The sequence below is a fragment of the Hippoglossus hippoglossus genome, chromosome 14 (assembly GCF_009819705.1).
Source record: "Hippoglossus hippoglossus isolate fHipHip1 chromosome 14, fHipHip1.pri, whole genome shotgun sequence".
Classification (NCBI taxonomy): Eukaryota; Metazoa; Chordata; class Actinopteri; order Pleuronectiformes; family Pleuronectidae; genus Hippoglossus; species Hippoglossus hippoglossus.
In genome coordinates this window covers 18,723,129-18,750,825 of record NC_047164.1, presented here as the reverse complement: position 1 = coordinate 18,750,825, position 27,697 = coordinate 18,723,129, and the positions used below count along the sequence as shown (strand labels likewise).

The window sequence follows — 27,697 nt, the reverse complement described above, 5'->3', positions numbered from 1 at the left end:
CCAAGTGAGAGAGGGGCAGAGGGATCAACACAGTGCACACGTCACACGTCAATAGTTACATTACATCTCACAAAACTTTGTGACGTATCAGGTTTAATGATAAATCTCTCTGCTGTATTTCTATTGTATAGTGGCTCTAATTATAACATATACACATGTCCTACTACTCTAATATGGTAACTGCAGGAATCTGTCACTGGGGAAACACAACATGTTTGTAGACTACAAGCAGGGCCGTGCAAAAGAGGTAAGTAGTTGAGAGGGACATGCACACCAGTACATTAGTTCGTCTCTGTGTTGTACTTAGGTGTTCTGATCATGGTGGACAGACAGTGATGGGGAGGCATCCGGCAATATTGTCCCATAATGCAAGCTCAAGTGACAGTTTTCATTTTTATTTCGTGCAGATCCAGGAATAATTTTTCCGTTTTCCCAGGAAACAATTTGTGGATCATAATGAAATAAATCAAGCACATTTAGGTAAATGATATACATGTTGGTGCCTGATATTTGGAGCAGCTTGATTTAATTCAAAGGGACTGTTTGGCCTTTTAGGAGATATATGCTCTCCTGATTGCTTTTCTGTTGTTTTATATACTCGTCTCTTTTTTGTCGATTTTTCAATGCTTTTTTTATGCAGACTTAATCCATAGAACTGGTACTACTGGTCCACTGATAGTTCTATTGATCTGCCGAGTGCCTTGCAAAACGGCAACTGTACTGAACTGGTGCTGTTTGAAAAAGGGGGTCATACCAAATATTGAATTGATTTAGTTTGTTAGAGTGACTGTAGATTGTGTGAAGTTAACTGATAAATAAACTCTTCATGGCTTTATTTTTCAAACCACCTTCACTTTACTCTTAGTGTATTGAACTACTGCACTCAACAGCCTTTTAAATGTAAAATCATCATCAGTTTCAACACGAATAACCAGAATACCAGTTTTAAAGGGGAGCTGTTTGACAGTCATGAGACTAATCCATAGCCTACCATAAACCCATCTTGTTCTATATGTGTGCAAAAATGTAAGGTCAGGCTTGGTGTTGTTTACACGTGTGTGAGAAACTGGGATTTCAGTGCAGATCAGGCAACGAGAGGGCACTCCCTTTAAACCACATTCAGTATCTGTGCAATGGTACAGGAAGAACAGAAACTGTAGCTTTATGGAGGGTGACCTCTAGTGGTTCCATGTGCTACATCACACTTCGTTACATAGTCTCTGATTATAGTGATTAAACCCAGTAACAGGACTTGTTACGACAGTTCCTGATTTTACAAATATAAATGATCCAGATTCCTTAACTACCTGCTGCTATGAACAAATTAAAAATAAACTATTCAGAAAAACACACCTGACCTTATCCTACGCTCCTGTACTTTATTATCTTTTGAAGAAGCCTGTACGATGCAGTCACATCCACTGAATTTTCATAAATAACCAACTGGCATTATTCTGTTTATTGTAAAATCTTGGGTTGCTTGTTAATTGTGTAGGAAATAAATGATACTTCAGAAACAAATAGAGTAATTTCAAACATAACTGTAAATTTGTTTTTAGTGCTGGTTTATGTTTGATAGCTAAATTGTTAGTGTGCAGACGCCTGAATGTACTAGATAAATAAAACCACAATATAATTCAATCTCATCTTTTATTTGGTCAGGTTGTCATGTTAATCAAGTAATATCTAGGGATAATTTATTGACCACCCCTCAGACGCAAGACAAGATGGAGGGTGGACTCCTTCTGGATGTTGTAGTCGGAGAGGGTGCGGCCATCTTCCAGCTGCTTGCCAGCAAAGATCAGCCTCTGCTGATCTGGGGGAATGCCTTCCTTGTCCTGGATCTTGGCCTTAACATTTTCAATGGTGTCGCTGGGCTCAACCTCCAGGGTGATGGTCTTGCCAGTGAGGGTCTTGACGAAGATCTGCATACCTCCCCTCAGACGCAGGACAAGATGGAGGGTGGACTCCTTCTGGATGTTGTAGTCAGAGAGGGTGCGGCCATCTTCCAGCTGCTTGCCAGCAAAGATCAGCCTCTGCTGATCTGGGGGAATGCCTTCCTTGTCCTGGATCTTGGCCTTGACATTTTCAATGGTGTCGCTGGGCTCAACCTCCAGGGTGATGGTCTTGCCAGTGAGGGTCTTGACGAAGATCTGCATACCTCCCCTCAGACGCAGGACAAGATGGAGGGTGGACTCCTTCTGGATGTTATAGTCGGAGAGGGTGCGGCCATCTTCCAGCTGCTTGCCAGCAAAGATCAGCCTCTGCTGATCTGGGGGAATGCCTTCCTTGTCCTGGATCTTGGCCTTGACATTTTCAATGGTGTCGCTGGGCTCAACCTCGAGGGTGATGGTCTTGCCCGTGAGGGTCTTCACAAAGATCTGCATGTTTGCACCTGAGAAAATATAAAGACACTATTTAAGGCCTTTTAATCTAAAAGGAAACACAGGAATGAAAACACATTGTATGTCTGACAGGACAACCAAAAGGGGTCACAGATATGTGACCTGTCTGCCATGAAACACAGCCTCAATCATTTTAAATAGATCTTACATCTACAGTTTATTATATGTCCCTTTACAGGATTTGTGACAAGAGATATAGAACAATTGTTGAATCATATTAAACGTTATACACATTCAACCTGCTGTTATGAGCAGTGACAGTTAGCTAAGAGCTGCTGTATGACATGAACATACTGGTAGGAACCGGTGATTCGAGCACCAGCGCCATTTTAAAATAAGCTATTGTTGTTTGCTTTCGTTTGTTCGGCTAACGTTACCCGCTAATGGAGGACACAGCTAGAAATGTACCGTTGCTACCTGTAACTACTCCTACGTGTCTCTCACGTGCTTGCGCAAGTTTAGGACGAATTACATGAACCATAAAACATAGATCACGTAGGTTACGTATGTTGTTTGTTTGAGAGGCGTCATTTTGGTTTAGCTGCTCCACAGACCACAGACCACAGACAAGAGCAATGGAGGCTGTGAACTGGTAAAAGAACAAATCAACTAAGATGTCACTGCTAATAAGAAATGAATATTAATATATAGTGTTGACATAGTATTGACATTTTCAGAGGCAGATGGTTGCACTTACAGTCCCTTTCGGTGTGTTCAGCCTCTCTTCGGTCACAACAGCTCCCGTGAATGCAGTTGCCAGGGGGACAGGTCCATTTATACAGGAGACACGTCATCAACCTGTGTCCATCCGCGACTCAAAATAGTGCCGCCTTGTCGTCTTTTTTTCTCCTTTTTAAGATAAAAATTATCTTCAAATTTGCAATATTACAGCAGCAAGAGACATAAATAGCCATCAGTAAGTAATAATAAGTAACATGCAATACCTAAGTGTAAGGATAATAGTACTTAAGTGTAAGGAAATATAAAAACATTATGATTGGAATATAAACTGATTTATATAGTGTAAAAACAAGAAAAGTATGTGCAGTGTGAGAATATGAACAGTGAATGGATTGCACATGAACCATTGTATTGCACAGACAGAATAAATATTGCACAGTTGAGAGAGTTAAACCAGAGTGAAAGTGCAGCCCATAATGTGTGCGTGTAGTTCTACTGGGAGCAGAGCTGGTTGTACAGTGGGTCAAGGGGGCATCCCAGGACCGGGCTGGCCCTCCTAATCTGTCTGTCCAGTCTCTTTATCATGTTTTGTTGACAACCAGTGCCACCATGTATTCTCAAAGGCTACTCTGTCATACAAGGAGTTTAGTTGTTTGAAGTGTGGCACATTTTGTGAATTTATACACAGGAAACTAGACACACCAGAATCCAGTTCAATTCAATTCAAAACAACTTTAATTGTCGCCAGAACGCAATTCTAAGGCACATGGAGCTTGTCAAAACACGAGTAAAAGCAAGAAAGAAAAGCAACGCTGACATCAGTGCAATGTCCACGGACAATTACATATTTGTGAAGTATACTAAAATTATAAAGTAAGAGAAGTGTATATAAATGTAAAAGGACGGTGAACAGGATAATGGCTTTGGAAACTGATTGTAAGAACATAGATAAATACTGAATGATTAAAGTGATCGGAGTGCATGGAGGTAAGAATATCAGGGCAGTTTGCCTAATAGTTGACTAATAATTATTAATTTATTAATATTTTCCCAATGAGGTAACTTACATACGTGAAAGGAAAATATGGAGTGTCTAAGTATATTTCAAATCCAATAAACAAAACTCAGTGCTCCCAGTAATTAGTGTCTACAACTGCATGACTAACCTGCAGTCATGTTACCATCATGAGTCACATGTGAATGAGTCATGTGGAAATTTTGAGAAATGTGTCTGCCATCAAGTGAAGTGTTCATCAAATAATTATTCTTCTTCTAATTGTATCAACCAGGAAGTCCATAGAAATAATATATACTCCCATAATGAGTAAGACATGATAAATAAAAACAAGAAAACCAAGCAGTTAATCTGTTTGTTTAACACAAGACTGGTTGGACTAGTTACACCTGCTTAATTACTTTGTTTAAAAAAATTGTTTGAGAGGAACTGGCTGAACAAGTCAAGTAGCTAATATATATTTTTGGTTTTTAGAGTACAGCCACTCTGATAGTATATGATACAGTTTATTTTCAAAATGTAATGAGTGTGTTTCATGAACTCTTCCTCTTACCCTTTCCTGATCTTTGTGCACAAACTAACAGCAGATTGTAGAGTCAGCAGTTCTATGAGACTATGAGATAAATGCCGTTGGCAGAATAAACAGATGACACCAGATTATCCACATAACAGCGTTGAGCCAGTTTATTTTTGGATTAGATGGTAAATACCACAGCACAACCCTGGTGTGCTCTATAATCCACACTGCATTCCTACAGTGCTGTCCCTAAACTTCGCCTTTCATGTGGATTCACATCAGTGGGGTTAAAAGCAACAAGGGCCTTTAATTACATTAAAAATCGAACTTAAATAAAAAATGCAGATGTATTATCAGCCTAATGTTCATAAAGGATAAAAAAGAAAAGAAAAATAGCCATTGTGACTATTACATAATCATATGTGATGTAATTAGATTGTTGACGTTGATGCATCAGTGCATAAGAAGCAATTTACTATTTTAAGTGAATCTAGCATCAACTGATTTATTCAGTTTTACAGCTAAGTCCAGTGGTTCTCAATCTAGGGGTAGGGCGTTTTATATAAGGTCACACAATAAATATGATGGGGTCATGAGATAAATAATGGTGTGGGGGAAAAAAGGAAGACTAAGTTTTGCTGCACAAATATGTTTTCTGTTTTCTAATCTTTTAATTTAATGTAAAACATGGGATCATTTAACCCTTCAGGTCCTAAAACCAGTTGTTGAAATGTATCTATTTTAGAGATTTGAAGGGGAAATAGATCTTTGGTGGAATTGTTAATTCAGACAGCTGTCACATTACAAGAACACTTTTATGTTAAGGATCACAAGCCAAAAAGGGTGAGAACTACATGTTTAATCTTTAATCGTGTATATTTACTGTATATTTAAGGTTATCATAGGTTTGTATGCAAAACCTTTATCTATGAAGTAACTATAATTGTCAAATAAATGTATAGTGGAGAAAAAGTATATTTCACTCTGATGTATAGTGGACGTCAGGGGCAAAGTCATATAAAAGAGAAATACCAAGTAATTATATAAATCTGGTCATTTACATTCCATAGCTTATTTATATTTATGGATGTATAATATATATGTGTTTTTTTATGCTTTGAATAAAGCATATTACCTTTATGACTACCTAGGCTTACTTGGAAGGACATCATGTTCCTTTCTGGCTGCCACCAGGACATAACCACTGCAGTACAGTGCTTGTACAGAAGTGTGATATGAACATGGTGGACTCTTTGTCCTTTCTAGTGATACAAAATGTTCTCCCTCAGGGTAAAAACGCTTACGAGACAACATCGCGTGGTCATCACTAGATGGCGCCACACCCTGATGTAAAAAAAGTCCTCAACCATTTCGGCTGTTCCGTACTCAGGAGTTCTATGTATCAACCCTCTGTGCTCCACTGCACCCACTTACAGCAGCACTGCTTTGTGAACAGGCTTGTAGAATATCTCTGGATGACTCAATGTAATAAATAATGCAACATTGTGATGTACATTATGGGTCAAGAAGAATCATGCTTACTTCTATGTATATAGTTATAGATATATATAAAAGAATGAATATATGCCTAACATACCCTTACCTACTGCCTTGGGACAGCTTTTAATTATTTGGACTATGTACTTTATGCAGCTAGATATGAAAACTCCTGAAGTTCCTAAAAAAAAAAAAAAGTTACTTTAATGTTATTTCTACATCTTGTCTTTTGAATGAACCAGAGAAGACACAACTTAATAGATTTCCATACTTAAGCATACTGAGCAGGAACATGTCCTCCAATAATATTGCTGTTGTATGCCTTTAGTTTGAATGAAAACAAGATTAGAAGTTAAAGAACTGCTTTACATTAGTGTCACAAAACAACGACTAATAAGTTTAAAATGCATGAAAAACTGATATGGGCCTACTCCCAAACCTTAACACATTCATGTAATTGGTAATTTATTCAAGATTAACCTTGAAAACTTAATACACTTAAGACTTTACACTTCTCCTTGTATGATTTTGACATATTAGCTTAAGATGTCAACATTACCATTACTAGTTCTTTAATATTGTGTAGACTTTACCATCAATATAAAATGGGATTTTCATCAAGAAAGAACACCAGGAAGTTAAGTTTAACCCTTTATTAATTGTCATTTTGGTCATGTAAAGGTTAAAATGTTTAACAGCATGTAGAGCATGTCATACATGAACAAATATGGCGAGAACAATGGTGAATAACATGGAATTTTAGTGCAGTTTACTGCCCGCCTCTCAGCCGCAGGACAAGATGGAGGGTGGACTCCTTCTGGATGTTATAGTCGGAGAGGGTGCGGCCATCTTCCAGCTGCTTGCCAGCAAAGATCAGCCTCTGCTGATCTGGGGGAATACCTTCCTTGTCCTGGATCTTGGCCTTAACATTTTCAATGGTGTCGATGGGCTCAACCTCCAGGGTGATGGTCTTGCCCGTGAGGGTCTTGACGAAGATCTGCATACCTCCCCTCAGACGCAGGACAAGATGGAGGGTGGACTCCTTCTGGATGTTATAGTCGGAGAGGGTGCGGCCATCTTCCAGCTGCTTGCCAGCAAAGATCAGCCTCTGCTGATCTGGGGGAATACCTTCCTTGTCCTGGATCTTGGCCTTGACATTTTCAATGGTGTCGCTGGGCTCAACCTCCAAGGTGATGGTCTTGCCAGTGAGGGTCTTGACGAAGATCTGCATGCCTCCCCTGAGACGCAGGACAAGATGGAGGGTGGACTCCTTCTGGATGTTGTAGTCGGAGAGGGTGCGGCCATCTTCCAGCTGCTTGCCAGCAAAGATCAGCCTCTGCTGATCTGGGGGAATACCTTCCTTGTCCTGGATCTTGGCCTTAACATTTTCAATGGTGTCGCTGGGCTCAACCTCAAGAGTGATGGTCTTGCCAGTGAGGGTCTTGACGAAGATCTGCATGCCTCCCCTGAGACGCAGGACAAGATGGAGGGTGGACTCCTTCTGGATGTTATAGTCGGAGAGGGTGCGGCCATCTTCCAGCTGCTTGCCAGCAAAGATCAGCCTCTGCTGATCTGGGGGAATACCTTCCTTGTCCTGGATCTTGGCCTTGACATTTTCAATGGTGTCGCTGGGCTCAACCTCCAAGGTGATGGTCTTGCCAGTGAGGGTCTTGACGAAGATCTGCATGCCTCCCCTGAGACGCAGGACAAGATGGAGGGTGGACTCCTTCTGGATGTTGTAGTCGGAGAGGGTGCGGCCATCTTCCAGCTGCTTGCCAGCAAAGATCAGCCTCTGCTGATCTGGGGGAATACCTTCCTTGTCCTGGATCTTGGCCTTAACATTTTCAATGGTGTCGCTGGGCTCAACCTCCAGGGTGATGGTCTTGCCAGTGAGGGTCTTGACGAAGATCTGCATGCCTCCCCTGAGACGCAGGACAAGATGGAGGGTGGACTCCTTCTGGATGTTGTAGTCGGAGAGGGTGCGGCCATCTTCCAGCTGCTTGCCAGCAAAGATCAGCCTCTGCTGATCTGGGGGAATACCTTCCTTGTCCTGGATCTTGGCCTTGACATTTTCAATGGTGTCGCTGGGCTCAACCTCCAAGGTGATGGTCTTGCCAGTGAGGGTCTTGACGAAGATCTGCATGCCTCCCCTGAGACGCAGGACAAGATGGAGGGTGGACTCCTTCTGGATGTTGTAGTCGGAGAGGGTGCGGCCATCTTCCAGCTGCTTGCCAGCAAAGATCAGCCTCTGCTGATCTGGGGGAATACCTTCCTTGTCCTGGATCTTGGCCTTAACATTTTCAATGGTGTCGCTGGGCTCAACCTCAAGAGTGATGGTCTTGCCAGTGAGGGTCTTGACGAAGATCTGCATGCCTCCCCTGAGACGCAGGACAAGATGGAGGGTGGACTCCTTCTGGATGTTGTAGTCGGAGAGGGTGCGGCCATCTTCCAGCTGCTTGCCAGCAAAGATCAGCCTCTGCTGGTCTGGGGGAATACCTTCCTTGTCCTGGATCTTGGCCTTAACATTTTCAATGGTGTCGCTGGGCTCAACCTCCAGGGTGATGGTCTTGCCAGTGAGGGTCTTGACGAAGATCTGCATGCCTCCCCTGAGACGCAGGACAAGATGGAGGGTGGACTCCTTCTGGATGTTGTAGTCGGAGAGGGTGCGGCCATCTTCCAGCTGCTTGCCAGCAAAGATCAGCCTCTGCTGGTCTGGGGGAATACCTTCCTTGTCCTGGATCTTGGCCTTAACATTTTCAATGGTGTCGCTGGGCTCAACCTCCAGGGTGATGGTCTTGCCTGTGAGGGTCTTGACGAAGATCTGCATACCTCCCCTCAGCCGCAGGACAAGATGGAGGGTGGACTCCTTCTGGATGTTGTAGTCGGAGAGGGTGCGGCCATCTTCCAGCTGCTTGCCAGCAAAGATCAGCCTCTGCTGATCTGGGGGAATGCCTTCCTTGTCCTGGATCTTGGCTTTAACATTTTCAATGGTGTCGCTGGGCTCAACCTCCAGGGTGATGGTCTTGCCTGTGAGGGTCTTGACGAAGATCTGCATACCTCCCCTCAGCCGCAGGACAAGATGGAGGGTGGACTCCTTCTGGATGTTGTAGTCAGAGAGGGTGCGGCCATCTTCCAGCTGCTTGCCAGCAAAGATCAGCCTCTGCTGATCTGGGGGAATGCCTTCCTTGTCCTGGATCTTAGCTTTGACATTTTCAATTGTGTCACTAGGCTCAACCTCGAGGGTGATGGTCTTGCCAGTGAGGGTCTTGACAAAGATCTGCATGGTTTAACCTATGTAGAATTGAGGGGGGGTGTCAGGGTTAGAAAATGACTTAACATCTTATTTAACATTAGACATATGGACATAAACTAGAGAGAAACAGTTGTCACTTTAAGTGAATGAATATCCTGTCTCTTTACAAAAAACAGCAATATCTTCCTCCTTATTGTTAAATGTACGACAGGGTCATGTTAAAATATAAGCCACGTCATTAATAACAACTCAGTTTAAAATGTTGATTTACAAAATCGGTGTACAGTTCCCGACCATCGGCAGCGCAGCAGCCATTCCGGTCCGAGCGCCATTTTGAGATCTTATTGACTCTCCTTTTGTTCAGCTAACGTCACCCGCTAATGGACGATACTGGAAGTGTCGAGTCACTGCTGTAGCTAGCATTAGCTTTTCCCCTCGGTGGTGTAGCTTCGACGAAATCGACGATAATCGTACAAACAGTGATATTCGTTAACAGCATGTTGAAGTAATGTCACTAAACGACATGATTTGAATGTGGATTCAACATTTTGAAACCGTTGACGCTTCCCTAAGCGAAGCTGTAAAACACCACAAGTCGCCAAACAGACTAAGGCATTAATGTTATCGTGTATGTATAACAACAGTTCAACATGAACAAATACAAAATGTCTACTTACGTTCGCCACGTAGTTTTTAGTCTCAAGCGTAGAAGCTCTGGCTCTGTCTGCGTCGACTAAAAGTCTGATACTGCCGCAGTTCACTGCAACGTTACATATATGGGGGAGGCTGCATACGTCACTCACTGATATCCATCCGCATTCAAAAATAGTCCCCACTGCTCCGGAGCGTGTTATTTGAACACACACAATTGATTTGAACGATGTAGTTTATACATAATAATGCATAAAGGTTATACAAGGGAATATCTATTTAGACTGCAATGCTTTATAGCGACATCTTTGATGTATCCACCGCGGCGGAGTAACATCTCGCCACACTCCAGAATGTTCTAGAAACGCAGCAACAGGGACTTTGCCCGAGCATGTGATTGGATGGCACGATTGTTTGTCTGACCTGTGATTGGTTGCTGTGTGACAGGTCGCACAGCAACTACAGGCATCCTACGTAATGCCTGTAGGATTCTGATAGGAACACAGACCCATTCGGAAATCACCTAAATACGCACAAAAACCTTGTATAACACCAGGTTAGGACAGTGTGGCTTGTGTATTACACACACGTGGAGTTTGTTCAATACATTTCCCACCCCCATAAAATAAACAAACAAAAAAAGAAGCCATTGTTTTATTAAGAACTTATCAGGCACTTATTAATTGTGACTGGCACTAAATAGGGACATGTGCAGACAAGAATACCGTCGATCTCCATGAAACCTGCCTGTCAACACATGGAAACCTGTTTGGTAAACGTGCTACCAACTGTTGTGACAACAGGCTAAAGTATCTGGGCCATAGAGGAAGATCACTCTGCTAACTAGCCTCCCCATGCCCACTTTACTTCATGTACTTGCAAACGCCAGGTTTCCCATTGCACAGACCATCTAAATAAAGAACATGTTCTTGATCTACTGCCAATCTGAACACCACAGCGAAATATGTATTTCAATAAGGGGAATTATCTGATGCTGATTATCTGGCAAGCGCAGCTCTAGTCTCATGACCATAATCTGTATGGGTCATGAATTTATGAGTGAAACGGGATACTTGACACCCGGAGAGACAACATTTTGTAGATTTTACTGTTCTACTGTTATTCCTTAAAGAGGCCTCCCCATGTAGCTATATAGTATCACTAAATCGATTTGAATAGTTCACGTATAACTATAACTGCAGTGTAAAAGCTGTGGATGGGCTCTCAACACTCATTGTTTCCTTACAGGACATGATAAGATTATTTAAAGCCTTATAGGGGTATTGTTATGGTTTAACCTGAATGACTCTGACAGTGCAGATTAGGATGTAATGTTAGCTGCAGATTTATTTTCAACCTTTCTGAAAAGTAGGTGGGAGTGCAAGGTGAACTATTACATCTATTTTATTGTCGATGTTACTGGAAAATGCTTCAAGGGTTCAACTGTGCACGGCGTGATGCCAATGCCCCAGGTTTGACTGGAAAATTCTCACGTGGTAAACACTGATTTAAGGATGCTTTGATTAACCGGACATTTTACCTTTAAAGTCAGTCAGACAAGGATTTTCATTTGATGTTGGTTTTTTTGTTCCAGAGAAAATGACCCAACTGATTGTACATATCTGAGCATCTGATATTTGGCTCAGTAGTCTCTATATTGTGGGAACCAACATAACACAAATGTAGTCCAGTAAGATAGTGGCAGCGGCTGCCTTACTTCATTCCTGGCAGTTTCAAGTGCTAACCACTGTTTCTTCCATGTTTATCTTCCACCTCTATCAAAGACATATGTGGCACTGTAATCTAAATTAAAGCTCACATGCTGGGGTCTGTGGCCTAGTGGGTTCCTATTTTTGGGTCACAGATATGATACAGCCAGGAGAGTAATAATTAATGCATTTGGGTCACAACATTCCCTTTCCACCCTTCCAGCACGCTGTCATATGATACCCAACTCGTGATGAACCGCCCCAGGGCCTTTCACTGAGCTGCTGGGTGTGTGGCTGAACTGGTTGAAGCTCTGACGAATGTGTTTGTGCGAAACCTGCTGTAGTCTGCCCTACCCCCTCTCCTTGGAACTATTATGTGCTGCCTCCAAGTGTTCCAGGAAAAACAATTTTTCAAGCAATAGGATCAGCCGAGAACTGTGGAAGCCGACCCTGTTAGCACACACATTTGAAGTTATCTTGGCTTGGAACAGCAAACTCGACGCTTTATCAGCATAAAGGTACCTACTTTTTCATTGAATTGACATATTTAGTGACTACATCAGCAGCAGTGATTGGGTCAAAGCTGTTTGAGGGCAGGAGGCTTTTCATGTAAATGTGACTGTTATCAGTGATGGACTTTGATTAGGGCCATTATGTTTTCCTCAGCAGGGTGGTTGTTAGGTTGGAACGCCTAGTCCCACGTCAGCAGGTTGCACAACAAACACGTCACACTAGTTTTTCCAGAACCTCAAGGAGGAGCTGGGTAAATAGATTCCTGTTGACAGCAACATAACTGAATTCAGGCTGACCATCCCATAATACAACAATACGAACATATGTATTCAACACAATGGTTTGATCTTTTCTTTACACCCACAGAATGGATCTTGTAAAACATACAGGTGGCTGCCACTGTGGAGCTGTTCGATTTGAAGTCTGGAGTTCTCCAGACCTCCATGTTTTCCACTGCAAGTATGTTTAGTTAATTAAATTTCAATGTTTCATAATTATATAAAAATAAATCAAGACTATTTTAAATCTAAAATCAATAGGTAGTCCTCTGCCACAATGGTCATTTTGGCCCAGAAGAAATATTTTAAGTAATGATAGTAAAGAGATTTCAAACAATGTGTTGCTGCTTGTCCAATTTTTCCTCTTATTTTAAACTGATGTATGTTTCTTTTCCAGTTGTAGCATTTGCACAAAGAAACAACACCATCATTTCATTGTTCCAAAAAATCAATTCACACTCCTACAGGTAGGAAACAATGCTTTTCATTACAACTTTAAACTCTCATAAACATTTTAAGCAAATAATGTTATTTTTTAAAATGTCTTTCCAGGGGTTGGATAGTCTGACGACCTACACATTCAACACTCATGTTGCTCAACACACCTTCTGTAAAACCTGTGGAGTTCAAAGTTTCTCCACACCTCGCTCCAACCCAGATGGATATGGTACGCCCCTGACACGTTGTCACATGTGGTGTAAACTTATTTCAACATCCTCCTGTCGTGTTTACTCCAAGCTGACATGTCTGCTGTCTAATGCCCTTCTTCCATGGCATATACTCATATAAAGAGAAATGTTTACAATGGGACTTGAAGACTCTAACAGTGACCTCAGGAAAAGACTGTAAGCCTAATATTTTGCACCAACTGAAATCTGAGGTGGTAAAACGGTTCAGCAAATTGTTGCTGAAATGTGCTGCAGACTGTGGACTGTATTGTTTATATGCAAACAAATGAATGGCCCTTTGTTGCTATGGTTTTTTCTTCCCAGGCATTGCTCCACACTGTCTGGATCCAGGTACAGTGCAAAGTTCCACAGTGGAGACATTCTGTGGGGAGAAGTGGGAGGAAAGCATGCAAGCTCACAAGAGCATCAGGGACATGTCTAGACCTGCACCGGACCCAGTGGAGGGAAAGAAAATAACAGGATAACATACAAGAATCAAAAACATTTTTAATCAGTAGTACACAAGATATACTGTACAGTATTTTGGACCCTGTTTCCAAGCTTAGTGTTTTTATACAGTGTAATGACTGAAAACAATAAAGACATTTCTATAGCAACAAGGCAACAGACATTTCTATTGTTGCCATTTAAAAAACGACTGTCAGCTTCTTTTGTGGATGTCTTGTGAAAAACAGTATTCAGGCTACTTTAGCCAATAAACAATACATCTTTATTCACTGTGAGCCAAACAGCTCATCAGATGTGTAAAAAAGCTAGTAAATTCACGGCTAGTGTAACAATCAGTGCATCAGGACGGAACAAACTTTTAATAGATCTTCAGGTTCTTTGGTCCTTGTGGGATCATCTGGAATGTGTTTATGAACATGTAGCGCGAGAAGGCGACGTACAGATGTCGAAACCACAGGAGTTGAGTGCGATGGCAGAGCATTGCAGCCTGACAAGAAAAAGAGAGATTATAATTTTCTGTTTTAGATGATGGTGACATTTAAAAAATGCACTGAACACTGGAAACAGTTTTTAATGTCACTTTATTTTACCTGAAGCTTTTCTTGTTTTAGCTGATTCATTTGTTTTGATTGATTCATTTGCTTTAAATAAAATGTTATGAACTGTATTTATTCCCGAATCTTTTACTTTTGCTCTTGCTTTTGCCATTTTGCTAAATTTACTGCTTCTTATTTGGTTGGTCTTGGTGTCTTGGAACGTTTTCTTTACTTTCAAAAAGGTTTAAGAGTTTCAAGTTTTATTTGTAAGTTATCGCAGGATCAACAGTACAATGAAAAGTGTTGGACGAGAAGGACAGGTCAGGACAGCAGTACAATGAGGGCAATCATTAAATCTAAATAGAATAAAGTAAAAAGGGCTTAATGTGAAAAAGTTAAATACAATAGTGTAATACTATATATTTTTGAGGATGAAAGGGTAAAGCCAAAGTGTATACTTTGTGGGAATATGTATGTAGGCATTATTGCACATTTTCCAGCCATGAATAAGCAAACAGTGCAAACAGGCAGGCAGCACTGTTTATTCCCTGTACTCAGCAATATTGTAAATTGTCTCTACCTCAATGTATTTCCGAGCTAAATAACAGGTGACAAATTTTAAATCTAGTGTAAATGTATTAATGTACTATAAGCTTAATAAGATAATCTAAACTCAGCTCCCCACTTTAGTGAAGCGTCTCTTTTTACTAACTTCATCTCCACTCTGGCTTTTTCAGCACAAATACTGAACCAGTTTAAATGATGTTTGCCCTCTAAGACTCTACAGTTACAGGTCTTGGCCAACAAATGGTCTTACTTTGGCTTTCCTGTAGCCCTGTGAGCCTATAACACAGCAGAGACACGAGGAGAGCAGCCAGCTGAGGGGGAGCTCCAGGAAGGAGATATACTTCCTGAGGAGGCCGACGGTCACCAGGGAGAGCAAACAGCAGTCTGGGAGAAGAGACAGAGACCCAGTTAGCTGCTAATGTTCTTAAACATTCACTGAAGCAGCAGACAGTTAATCAGGACATGCTCAAAGTAGCAAACTCAAGCTGCCCTTTGTGTTATAGGTTGTAAGAACCACAGTACGGGAGTTAAGTGTAAAACTATCGGATTCTATTAGCAAGCACAGACTGCAAATATGGTAATGGCATCTTCGACTGTAACATTTGTCATGCAGCAGGAGTTTGTGGAGCACAAGAAGCTTAAAGCTGCTGGTAATGAGCAGGGAGTCTCACTGCTCTGCAAGGTGAGGAGGCTTATTACAGTCACGTTGAGCCTAATTCTCTCCAGCCTCGCCCACAGGCCACAGGGAGAACCGGCCAGCAGGTTAGATTCTGTCTGGTAATGTATAACCTGTGTGCATGTTTTCAAGATTGCTCACTGCAGAGACAGGGTTCAAGGAAGAACAAAGTCTTTTTGTCTTGAATAAAGTGTGTGTTTGCTGTTGCTAGGACGATGAAGCCATTCAACAGCCTGGTGGAACAGTTTAGATCACATGTATGATTAACTACATGGGATGCTTGTTTCTTATCATGGTGTCTGCAAACTCTGTGGAACTGAATGTTTTCCTTACAAGCAAAGTAGCCTTCCTGTTACATGTACCCCCCTCACTGTCCCACTTTCCCTTTCACATTCTATTTAAAAAAAATCCCCATGGGAGTCATCATGAGACAAGGCAACTGAAAGTCAAAATCATGAACATTTGGATTGACATTATATTTAGTTCGTGGGCACACACTTGTAAAAGAAACATTTGCTATACAACTGTTTCTTTCTAGTATCCAGCTGGCCTTCTGCTGCCACCAGCAGACCAAACAGTTTAAAAGACACAAGACTCACGCAACCGTTTTGATCAGAAGAGGGCGCTGTACATTAACAAAATGCCCAGTGTGTTCAGAGTCCTTTCCAGGATTCTCAATGTGAAAAATGCAGACTGGCAAGGTAATGCTTCTTCTTCCTGTCTTGTCTAGCTGTGAGGCAGATCTGTATATTTGATTTGAGCTCTTCCCTTAAAGTTTAGATATTAATACAATTATGAGCACATGTACTCATTATCGTTGCACTTCATATATGTAGTAGAAACAATACAAGAGTGACCAGTGAATCCAATCTGTGACACTGTGCTCACAGATTTTGAAAATATAAACTTCTTTAAAGTTTTCTTTATGTCAAACATACCATCAGGTACTTGTCCAGTGGAAGCAAGGTGGCTGTAGAAGGAGAGAAAAACACAATGTTACACAATGAAAATGTCCAGGATGCAAACATGACTGTCACAGAGATTATACATCTGTACTGACACAAACCCTGTCAGGTTTGCATTAAGTAGCAATCATGTCATGCTTTACTTACAATATGTAACTGTGATTTAAGTTTGGTTAAACTGATTTCAACACAAATGGATATAAAGTCAGTCGCTGTAAACTCAGTGTTGCAGCAAATCTAGCACCATGTGTGTTTTGGGGTCATGCTGTATTGACTGCTGGAGGTTTCTTTTCAGTGTAGCAACAACATCATGTTTTCACTCCTGTCAGTTTGTTTGTGTGTAAACAAGATGACGAAAAAACATCTGAACGCATTTCCATGAAACTCGGTGGACGTATATATATATATATATATATACACACACACATACTTCCATACCATATATATATATATAGTATATGGTATAGGTCAGGGAGGAACTAATTACATTTTGGCGCAGATCTGGATCAGGTGATGGATCCAGGACTTCCAATCGCTGATAAGGCATTTTTCAATTCCTTCAGAGTGTGTGAAATGTGTTGCAGTTTGATTCAATTTAAGGGGATTGTAGTTCTTCAAGTGTTAGTCAAGCTTACATTTCGATATGCAATAGTTTTAAAATATGGAGGAAAACAAAACCCAACAGCAAACTGCTGAGATTAGGAGCGTAAATTCAAATCCCTATGGGTTTCATCCTAATGGGAATAAGGATATGTGAGTTGAAGAGTATACATATTTTGAACAGATGAGGCCCACAGTTTGACAGAACTATATAGGCCCAGTGAGGGAAAATCAGTGCAATATGGGGACAGCAATGTACACTTCACAGAGCAAAACACTTTTTTAAAACCAATAGTCGGATGTAACTTGCTTGGTTTGCCTCACCAAACCAGAGCTGCCCTTCCACCTCACCACTTCAGGGACAGGATTTACTGCTGCTCTCTGGGAGCAGAGCCAGGACTGTTTGGATGACCTCTCAGCTATGTAAGAGACCAATTCTGAAAAACATGGTGTGTGTGTGTGTGTGTGTGTGTGCGTGTGTGTGTTTTTGTCTTAGCATGTGTGCTTGTGGTGAAGGATCTGGAGATATGGATGTTGATGTGAGTCTAAATGTTCTTCATTTTCCTTTTACGATCCTTTTACGATTATGGAGTAGGCTGGTTACTGTGTGCATGTGTGTGAGCCACATCATATCCCTGAAGATAGCCTTTCTAAGTTAAATTTATACGATTTTCTGATGGCAAAGCCTTAAAGTTCAGGCTGTACCTTACAGCTTTATGGATGGCTATGTGGTTGGCATGGCCACTCACTCCTCTTCCATCGAAGGTCAGCACCTGAAACAACAAAATATCTCATTGTACGGGTGAAGAGCCAGAGTCAGGATATCTAAGAGTGAAATTAAATAAACTGAGGCAACAACAGAGGGGCAGATGCTGGTAGGGTTAGTTAAAGGGTTTCTGTGTCTGACTGTGGAGCTGCTTGGCAGCTGACAACTGATATTTAAAAAGCCCTTTTCTGTGTGCATGCTTGCACACTGGAGGAAGCAAGTAAAAAAAAGAATCAGGTCAAAGGGAAAGAAAAAGTGCTCGACTAAAGACTTGGCATGTGCTATGCTTAGGCGTATTCTACCATGACTATGTCTTTACAATCAAGCATAAGTTTAAACTCCCAACCACTACATATTATGAGTAAACTACTACACCCAGAATCTGTTAGATTGGGCTGGGTTGCAGAGTAAAAGTGAGACAGTGCGTCAGCTAAATGAAATGTAATGTAACAATGGTATAATGTTTGAATACTGAAACAATCTGGTTAAAAGAGGGGGAAATTAATAACTTTTCACATCTGGTTGTGTGTAAACATCACTGTTTTAAAATACAGAGCAGATGTTGCTGTGAGACTGACATGATTCTCTAATTGTCTGGAAGCACTTTTACTGTTGAGCTTGAGAGGATGGGAGGAGGCAGGATGTGTGTTTGTTGCTGTCTTTGATGACAAAAGAGATCAGCATCCAAAGGACGGAGGAACTCAGCTGTACTTCCTAATTATCAACCCAAAGAACTTGTTTTCTTTTACAATTGCTGCTGTATTTTCTGTTCATCAAGCTGTTTGACTGTTTTTTTCCTTGTTGAGATAGACTGGATGAAAATTCCTTAATTCTAAATTTGCCACATTCCCAGTAGCTAATAGCTCAGAACTGCTCTGGGGCTGATAAGAATCTCAGAAACTAAATCCAAACTTTCTCCTGCAGCAGAGACCATTTCCCCTGTTTTTTTTAGGGAGGCTGAAAATGCAGTCTGCACTGGACAAAAAGAGAGGCTGACAGGATTATTACCCAGACCACAGTGGAACTAGGATAATGAACTAGCAGTGTGCCAAAACATACAGTAAAAACAAAACAATATAGGATCCTTTCACAGAATGGCAAGAAACTGTATTAACATCATACCATGTTGAAGGAATGGGCTCTAATGTGCTTCACAATTAGAGAGGAGACCAAAGAGATGCTCCATTCGGCTTTGGGGTCGTCTGGAAGTTTTCTGGAGAGCAAAGAAAGAGAATCTGGTTATCAAAGTTAATATGAATATTGTGTTTTACTGAAGCTGCTTTAAGACATGCACTGAACTCTGGATATTCTCCTGAAATTATCCAGAGGGCCTGGATGTGAAAACTCAAATGTCAGTTGTTCCAGACATTGGACAATGACATGTCTTGGCCAACAAACTGTCTTACTTTGGCTTTCCTGTAGCCCTACGTCAACTGCTCCAGGTTTTCCTGCCAATAATTCCAGAGAGTGTCCAAATGAGCCAATGTGAATATACAGCAGGATTATGTCCGGAGAATTCACCACGAGCGTGTGGCCATTTTGATGATGTGACAGATGCAAAGATTGAAGAGCTTTTGGTGATAAGGGCTGAAGTGGGTGTTGATGTGCTGTAATCAAAAACATGTGATTTTTCGTAGCAGAATTAATACACAATAGCCTGCCTCCTGTGTGCTCTACCCAGACGCCACCCCTCACCTGAATTCTGTTTGTTGTTCTGTTTTCCTGTTCTTGTTAATGCATCTGACTCAGACAATCTCCTGCTGCGTTCTTCATATATGAAAGGCAAAGCCGGGGAATGCCTGGGCCCACTTGTCCAGGCATTTTCCAGAGTTCATGTGTGAGACAGCTTGAGATACAACCATAACTCCACTGTAACTGAGAGTCAGAAACAGTTTATGCAACCTAAGCTCACTGAATGTTTCTGAGGCTGAACCGTCTCATTCCTGTCTAAAGCACAGGATTTCTGCACAGAGCAGATTTAACCCATGCGTTTGAAAATAGGCTGCTGTGGAATGCAAACACGAGGGCATGCAGGGAAGTCTGGGGGTTAAGGGTCAGGAAACCCTCATAGCATCCTGCTCATCTGAAACTGCAGGCGTGAGACAACATGGAGAACACACACCTGACCAGCTCAAGCTCTGAGCCTACATTACATACACAGACGCCATTTTAGGCTGATATATTTTCTTTTCTCAGTATAGAAAATAATAATGTGGTTGTTTATGACTGTTCCTCATGAACTCCAGAGAAACCAGTCTGTTACACGAGAAGAGCTTAAAAACACACTCGGACACAACAGTTCACACAAAAAGGAAAAGATCTCAGGGTTGCATTTTAAGTAGATCAATTCTTTGCACTATGTTGAAGAAACACTGAAATGACTGCATAACAGTGGAGGTGCTGGTTTGACAAGGAAAGGATCAGAATCAAGGACTTGAGGTGTTGTTGTTCACTTGGGGAGGCCCATGGTTGGTGCGAGTGATAGTGCATGTATGTATTTGAAAGTGCATAAAGCTGAGTTCGGTGTGTGTCAACAGTTGTTCCCCTCCCCTTCGTGGCAAACAATGAGTCAGGACGGTTGAGCCGGTGCAGGGAAGTGATGGATTAGGCCACAAATCTATTGGCTGCCTGCGATGTGAGGGTCAGGGCTCTGGGAGTGGGGGGTGGGATGGAGGGCTCGGCAATGTCCGGGGGATTAGGGGCGGAGAGTTGGAGGTTCAGAGATAGTTTAAAACTGTCTGTCATTGCCAGAGTGTGTTGCTGGGACACTTTGCTAAAAGTGACCGACATATTGTAAAGGCTGAGAGGGCATGTTTTCTTGAAATTTAAAGTTGTCTTATCTGAAGAGATGCTAAATGCTGCCTCAATTAATAAAATACAACCTCAATGTCCCCATGTCTGTCAGCTAAAAAAGCTGATGGAAACATGTAATAGTTTGTGCCAAAGTGCATCATATGAATTAGCCAAATATTCAGTTTCATTGCATCTCATGTTTTAACACTCAGTCTCTTCTGCTCTGCTGCATTTATTTATTTATAATATATTATTATGTCTTACAGCCTGACAACCGTAGCTAAGCACAAGTCGGCAAGGAGGGGGAAAAAAGACAAATGAACAAAAGATATCAGACACCTGACCTTTCTCAAGCAGGATGCAGGCTGAGTGTCAACTTCGCCATGGCAACAGTACAAAATGTCCTAAAGTAACCTCCCTGCCTCCCTGTTCTAGCTTTGCATATGGATGTCTAATTGCTTGCAGGCATCTATATGCAGCTGTTGAACGTTGGCCCAGTCAGGGGATTCTGCATGTGTGTGCGTGTGTGTGTGTGTGTGTGTGTGGGAGAGAGAGAGAGCGAGAGAGAGAGAGAGAGAGAGAGAGAGAGAGCTTGTTTAGTCTGGTCACATGGACCACAGGGCTGTGAAAGTGCCAGACTTCTGTCCACACAGTCAGATTATATGTCCTGCTGGGAATGGTTGAGATGCCCCTAAATGCCTACAGTACACCCACAATATCCAAGTGTAATAAGGTAGTAACAACTATAGTAACAACAGCAATATATATGTTTTTGTTTCCATCCAATGAGTTACAAACTTTTGCTAATATTCTGGCATGTTAAGGAAATGAGCTGTCAGGAAAGTAAAAGGAAATAATGTTAGTTAAAAAACAGAAAAAAAGTCAGAACAAAAGCAATCTAATGTGATTAATGTGAGTTTTCTGCTGCCTGCAAAATTCAATAACTGGGAATTGAACTGTTTTACTGTGCAGAGGCCAGTGTGTGGTAGTGACAAATGTATCTGGGATAAAAGCACAGCCTGAGGTCAGTGGCAGGGCTGGAACATCTCTCCATAATTTACTGCGCCCTGCCATGTGGTTATAAATCAGCCCGGGCTATTTTTTACCATTGATCAATGTATATTTAAATGTTGTGTTGGGGGGAAGGGAAGTAGAGTGTTACTGCAGTAAATTCTACTTTCCCTTTTTAAAGGTTGCTGAGGTTTTTTTTTTACATGTTAGTGGTATGTTATCAGGGACAGAGAGACATTTTTAGAATTACTGAGACATGTGATGGCTGAGAGGCCTCAGTTCAGTCTGATGGATAATGTAATGAAGGAGTGGAATGGCTGGATCTTTGCAGCTATAATGGAGTCCAGGGAGCAGACAGAGGTCAAGCCAGTGCAAATGGAGAGGCAGCAGAGCGTGCTCAGATCCAGCTTGATCACAAAGGCCCCAACATGCACTGGAGCCCCAGATACTGTCAACACAGCTGTCCTATTCAGTGTGCATTAAAGTGAAAAGCCTATTTTACAACAGAATCCACGTGTTTTTCTTGTCATCTTGGAGAGCCGGGCTGCAGTTACGAGTGGGAAAGTTTCACCCAGATCTGTCATCAGGAAACATAACCCACACTCTGTGTCCTTGACTTCTGTTGTAAACTTCCAGTGGCGTCAGTGCATCACACCACCGTAATGAATGAGACGAAAGTACATAGAAACTCCCCATAATGCAAAGAGTTAGCATTCATCTAGTATTGTTGTGACTACTACAACATTTATTGCTAATTTTTAATACAGTTTCACTAGGTCTGATCATCTCTTGATGTTCGTTTACTTGTATGCAGACAGTGGCAGGTATTTCTTGATATAAGATGATTTGCAACACAGTGGTTTCTAACCTGTTTATTACTATAACTATTACTGACCATACAGCTATCATTACAATTGTCATTGCTGCTCCATTCATCTCTGTTAGACATTTCCCCCTGCATTAATACTTAAAACACTGTTTAAACGCTGTCTTTTCACATGAATGTTATGAATATTGTTATATTGTTATGAACATCTAATGCACTTGTCTGTCCTGGGAGAGGGATACCTCACATACTGTACGTTTTTTTTTTCTCACATTAAATGTTTGGGGTGTTTTTTGGGCAGTTTTTCCTCACTCTTGTAGAGGGTTAGGACGGACGATGTCGCTGGGTTTTAAGTGACGTTACAAGACAAATTGACTCATTAAGATGGATTTTTTTTTTTTACAACGAAACAGACAAGGCCTACTTTCCAATGCAGAGCACATGTCCTGGTTAGTGTAGTTTGGCAGACAAAACGGAGGCAAATGTTTTTGCCCATGCAGAAAGATCTGCGTTAAGACAAGGTCCTTATTTTTAAAGACATTTCGCTTGACTTTATTTCAAACACTTAAGGTTTGCCTATAGCTGAAGCACTATTTTTCCACCCTGTATTGTGTTGTGTGTATAATGAACTTGCCAACTGATTTTGCACTGCCTTTTCCCTTTTTCCTCCTTTTTGCACAATAAAATGACCAGTGAGAAAAACAAGGCAGGTCATATGTGGCCAGAGAAGGTTAAGAGCAAAAAGCCAGAGCCTCGCTAACCATGTAAAGACACACAAAGAGAAAAACTGTTTGGAATGACCTACATTAGCAGCGCTCAGAGGGCTGCCAAAATTTATCCACAGTCTTTGGCAGTTGGCTCCAGCGGACATGGACAAGAGGAGGAGGGGAGAGAGAGAGAGAGAGAGAGAGAGAGAGAGAGAGAGAGAGAGAGAGAGAGAGAGAGCTCTCAAAGTTCTGATTAGGTGTGTGTTTTGGGCAAACAACAGAATACACAGAAAGGGAAAATGGGCAACACTCCAGTTAAACAGAAGTGCAGACAGCACTGAGATCAAAGTTCAGCTATATTCTGTGTGCACAAGATGATAAAACTGTGATGTCACAGACACACACAGACAAGTATGCAAACACACACGCATGCGCACACAGTTTGTTCTTCTATCTTAGTGAGGACATTCATTGACATAATACATTCCCTAGCCACTTATACCCTAACGTTAACCATCCAAACTAAATGCTTAACCCTAACCTAAACCTAATTCTAACCCTAACTCTAAAACCAAGTCTTACCCCCTCAAACAGCCCATTGAAAAGAGAGTACCCATTAAAATGTCCTCACTTTCTAAAAATGTCCTCACTCTGTAGCGTCTATGCTTAAAATGGTCCTCACAACGATATAAGTAGAGGGACACACACACAGCAGCAGTGTTCGCTGGGGCAGACGACCTCGGCAGGCTGCCAGCTTATTACTGTGAGTTCCAGGTTAGTGCCACAGTTCATACAGCTCTCCTGGCTAGCCAACATGCACACTCTCACATGTACACTGCCCTGAGGTTCTTAGAAACTCCAAACATTTTCAGGGGAAGCTGCAGGGTTGATCCATTCCACGGGGGGAAAAAAAATCCTGCTTTTTCAACAACACCTTTAACAACTATTTTCTCTGTAACTTGACCTTGCCAATATCCAGAGCCGTGGGGACTGAAAGCCGTACAGCTGCATCAACAAGAAAACAAAATATAGAAAAAAACACAAGAGGAACAGCAATAAAGTTTGAAGTGCTGTCTCTGAGTTCTGTTGGCCACTTTGAACATGAAATGACAATGATTGTGATTAAGTTTGTTTCAACTTGGCGGCATTTATAGCCACACTAAGAAAAATGTATCTGTTTCTATATATAGTTCACGGCATTTAAAAAAATAAATATTTTATTAAGTGAAGTGATATATTCTCATTTGATCATTTTCTTTATGGATTTCCCTGGAGAACTGAGATGAATAAGCTAACATACAAAAGCCAGAATGTTTCTTAACACTGCATTTGTTAGGGAACCACTGACACAGAGTGGCACCATTCATTCATAACACTGAGAGGAAGATATGCTCAAAGGTTTACCCAGACAAAAAACTATAACTAAAATCCATTGACACTTAAATATGTAACCGGCAAATCGAAATGCAAATCTGAGCTACCTGGTGAAGCAGATGCTATTAAATGAGGGATTGTATTTGGGAAACCCCCAAAATATCTAATAATCTAATTTAGTAGAGAAAACAAAGTAATTTATTCGCTGCCAAAAATCATATTAACCAGCCCAACAGTCACACAAATCAGGATAACTGACATTGACTGATCCATCACAACTGTCAAAAAGATTGATAGATTGCTCGGAGCAAACAAACAGCTCAGTGTTGCAAACATGACAAGGAATTTAACCCAGTCCCACTAAAATAAGTTAGTAAACTCAAAAAACTGATGTAAAGTTTGCATTGGGGAAAACTTTGGAACTTGTTTAATTATAATTTTAGAGAAGGATACACTACTAGAAGTGTAGATTTTGATTATACTGTAGATAGGGGGGTTTTAGGGGGCTCTGTGTCCAACAGATCAGACCTATCAATGCCATCTCATTTATTTCCCCTGCTACACACAAACGTGATGCAATGGACCAGACTAGATCAGAGGCATGTTTTACGAAGCAGGATTTATGGTTTTAGTTTGTTTATCATCAGAGAAGATAACTTTACTCACTCTGTAAGAAAGACATACTGTTCTTATTGACAGTATATCCTTAGCCTAATTTAATTTAATAAAAAATATCTTTTCTATTCTAACTATTTGATCATACTGTTTACATTTTTTTGCTGAATATCACTTGTGGATGTTGCTACAACTGAATTTACCTGCAGGTATCAGCGTTTCCTCTCATATCATATTAATATCTTTTTCATGGTTCTGATTATGTTGTTTGCTAGCAACATCGTTAGAACCATGTAGTTCTTTCACATGAACGTGCTTGTAGCCATAAAAGATCCATTTGATATCCAGTATCATAGTAGAGGTTACCAGGACAGCCAATATTGGGCTTATTGAAGCCAGATCACAAAAAGATAACATGTACTGTATTTTTAAACTGGCATTGTTTTGCCTCTGTTGTAGTAGCGTGAGTGTGATTTGTGGTCAGCTCTAACTGATAAGCTCAACCAGGCAGAAATGCTGAGACCTGAGTCCTGAACTTAAGACAGAGTAGGCACATTTTGCTATGAGATATTTTTTATAGCTAATAATTAGTCTATTTTAAACAATACTGCAATAGACGGCACAATCATGTTTAACACACAGATCTTTACATTCAACATCACACATCATAGGCAACACAAATACAGTGCTGTCAACATTACAAAGGCACACAAGTGAAATATTGTCATATACAGTATGTTGTGTGTTTGGTGCAGAAGGCTGCTCACCTATGGTCGACTATGGTGACTCTGGAGACCGGTATCCCCAACACGGCACAGCTGTTGAGAAGTTCTTGTTTACGCTGTGCTCCTTGATTGTAGTAGTTTCCTGTGGAATATTTGGAGACAAAACGAAAGGAAAACTAGTGAATTCCGTCTCTGTGAAATATTCATCTCAATTTGAAATATCATATAACATCACTTGTTTTGGAGTGCTGATTTAAATTCTGGGTAGACATGTTTTTACGAGTACGATAAGGAATGTCCCCGTTTTTGGAAATTCATTAGACTGTGTGACAAAGTTGGATATTTCTACTGAAAAATGACTACATTTGTATTTCACTTTTAATGTGGCTCAAAATTTATCTTGATTAAAGAGCATTGTTTTTATGAAAATGAACATGGTTGCGGTTGAAAATCGTGTGACACAAATTTGTTCGACACTGTTTAGGTTGATGATGTTGTGTCTATCTAAAAGACACAACATCATCGACACTGGCACTGGCAACAATACTAATGGCACTACTCAACAGGACTGTATGGTGTCATGTGGGTGTAACACATTTGGAGAGACTGTGCAGCCAGTAAAGGGAGGTAAGTGTTGGAGTCATCAAAGTCATCTCAAACAATGGCTAATGGAAAACAATAGCTGTGATAACTTTTACTTAAGCTTGAGTGTCATGTGTTTTGTCCTTTTCTTGCTTTGAACATTAGCATAATGGTGTCTGTAGTTGTTACGTGTAAAGTATCAATCTGACTTTGATGGTTTTTTTCTGCTTCTTACGGCCTAGCGACAACAGAGGTAAAGTGTGATTCATTTAACTCTTTAACTGTAGAATATTTACATTTTTAGTAAACTTATCATCATCAATGTGCTCTGTTTCAATCGAATGAATAAAAAGGTTTTTCAGCTCTGTATGTTTTCAGTAATTGACAGCAATAATTGCGCTTTTATCCTTAACCACTTTAAGGCAAGGAGGCCCTAAGAGATCAAACCAGTGCACAGTAGAGTAGAATTGTCTCTAGCACCTCACATGCCAACATGATGATGTATAAATCAGACCCAGGAATCCTTAAACCAGAGACAGATAATGTACATAAACTGTAACTACACGTTTGTGATGTTTTGTGATGTTCTGCCTCCTTTAAAGGTGTTGTTGTTATTCTCTTTTAACTCTCATGAGTCTAACATGTAACTAAGACTGGTTAACACTAGTTAGCATCAGACCACACCCATAACAATTCGTCCCCTAACTTTACATTGACTCATTAGTGTGTGATTATTGTGTAACCACCGCTGTGTTGTCACCGTACCTTCAGATAAACACAACAAATGGACGCTGGCATTCAACTCCACGAGTCGTATAATCGTTGGCGCGAAGAACATACATTCATCATCCGGATGCGCAGTAACAACCAGAGCTCTGATATCAGAGCCGACTGTTTCCCTGCTCGATAAATATTTCAACGACTTCAACAAAGCTCGCCGCTGTCGACGGTAAATGCATTTTATCCATATTAGAAAGGATAAAACTATGAAGACACCAAGGTAAATAGTCATTATTTTTTACCGTTACTGTAAACAATCCGTGTGAAAACAAAAGTCTGAAATGTAAATAGTTCCACGTGTAAAACAGGTACGCAGTATCCTTCTTCTTCCTCTTCCTCTCTGGGGGTACCTGCAAGTCTGTGTGCTGTATCTGAGGCGACCTCCTCTTCAAAGCATCAAAGCATTGAAACTGACTCCATCAAAGCCACATCTTGCCCCTTTTAGCCCAACAATAATGTATTTTTTCTCCCCAGAAGTCACTGTCGCTTTCTCAGTTCATTTGGGTTTAAAACAAAAAC

The 27,697-nt window shown here is 41.1% G+C and overlaps 3 protein-coding genes and 1 long non-coding RNA gene across 16 annotated transcripts; 2 read left to right on the top strand and 2 right to left on the bottom strand.

The window, feature by feature from the left end:
* Window positions 1-1,633: 1,633 nt before the first annotated feature.
* Window positions 1,634-11,941, bottom strand: ubb (ubiquitin B). Of its 10 annotated transcripts, none has more exons than XM_034606039.1 (3): window positions 11,931-11,941; window positions 7,071-9,406; window positions 1,634-2,339 (listed from the first exon to the last, which is right to left on the bottom strand). In XM_034606039.1, the coding sequence occupies exons 2-3, from the start codon at window positions 9,396-9,398 to the stop codon at window positions 1,698-1,700; spliced, it is 2,970 nt and encodes a 989-aa protein (XP_034461930.1). In that variant the 5' UTR covers window positions 9,399-9,406; window positions 11,931-11,941; the 3' UTR covers window positions 1,634-1,697. The 10 variants fall into 10 exon arrangements, with proteins under 10 accessions (XP_034461930.1, XP_034461938.1, XP_034461928.1 ...); XM_034606047.1 differs by lacking the exon at window positions 11,931-11,941 and adding an exon at window positions 10,046-10,197 and having other exon boundaries at window positions 1,634-2,388; window positions 6,892-9,406; XM_034606037.1 differs by lacking the exon at window positions 11,931-11,941 and adding an exon at window positions 10,046-10,197.
* A 56-nt stretch (window positions 11,942-11,997) lies between these two features.
* cenpv (centromere protein V) lies at window positions 11,998-13,964 on the top strand. 4 transcript variants are annotated; one of them, XM_034606114.1, is made up of 6 exons: window positions 11,998-12,246; window positions 12,398-12,515; window positions 12,606-12,700; window positions 12,917-12,986; window positions 13,072-13,186; window positions 13,512-13,964. In XM_034606114.1, the coding sequence occupies exons 3-6, from the start codon at window positions 12,609-12,611 to the stop codon at window positions 13,670-13,672; spliced, it is 438 nt and encodes a 145-aa protein (XP_034462005.1). In that variant the 5' UTR covers window positions 11,998-12,246; window positions 12,398-12,515; window positions 12,606-12,608; the 3' UTR covers window positions 13,673-13,964. The 4 variants fall into 4 exon arrangements, with proteins under 4 accessions (XP_034462005.1, XP_034462004.1, XP_034462003.1 ...); XM_034606113.1 differs by having other exon boundaries at window positions 12,395-12,515; XM_034606112.1 differs by having other exon boundaries at window positions 12,001-12,246; window positions 12,398-12,491; window positions 12,608-12,700.
* Window positions 13,681-27,593, bottom strand: pigl (phosphatidylinositol glycan anchor biosynthesis, class L). Its single transcript, XM_034606102.1, has 7 exons — window positions 27,164-27,593; window positions 25,859-25,958; window positions 18,888-18,978; window positions 17,705-17,772; window positions 16,373-16,404; window positions 15,009-15,142; window positions 13,681-14,142 (listed from the first exon to the last, which is right to left on the bottom strand). Exons 1-7 carry the CDS (start codon window positions 27,408-27,410, stop codon window positions 14,014-14,016), a joined length of 801 nt encoding a protein of 266 aa, XP_034461993.1. The 5' UTR covers window positions 27,411-27,593; the 3' UTR covers window positions 13,681-14,013.
* On the top strand, window positions 18,994-19,884 carry LOC117774076. The gene is made up of 2 exons (XR_004616015.1): window positions 18,994-19,388; window positions 19,422-19,884. It is a non-coding gene; the product is annotated as an uncharacterized LOC117774076 (long non-coding RNA).
* Window positions 27,594-27,697: the final 104 nt, after the last annotated feature.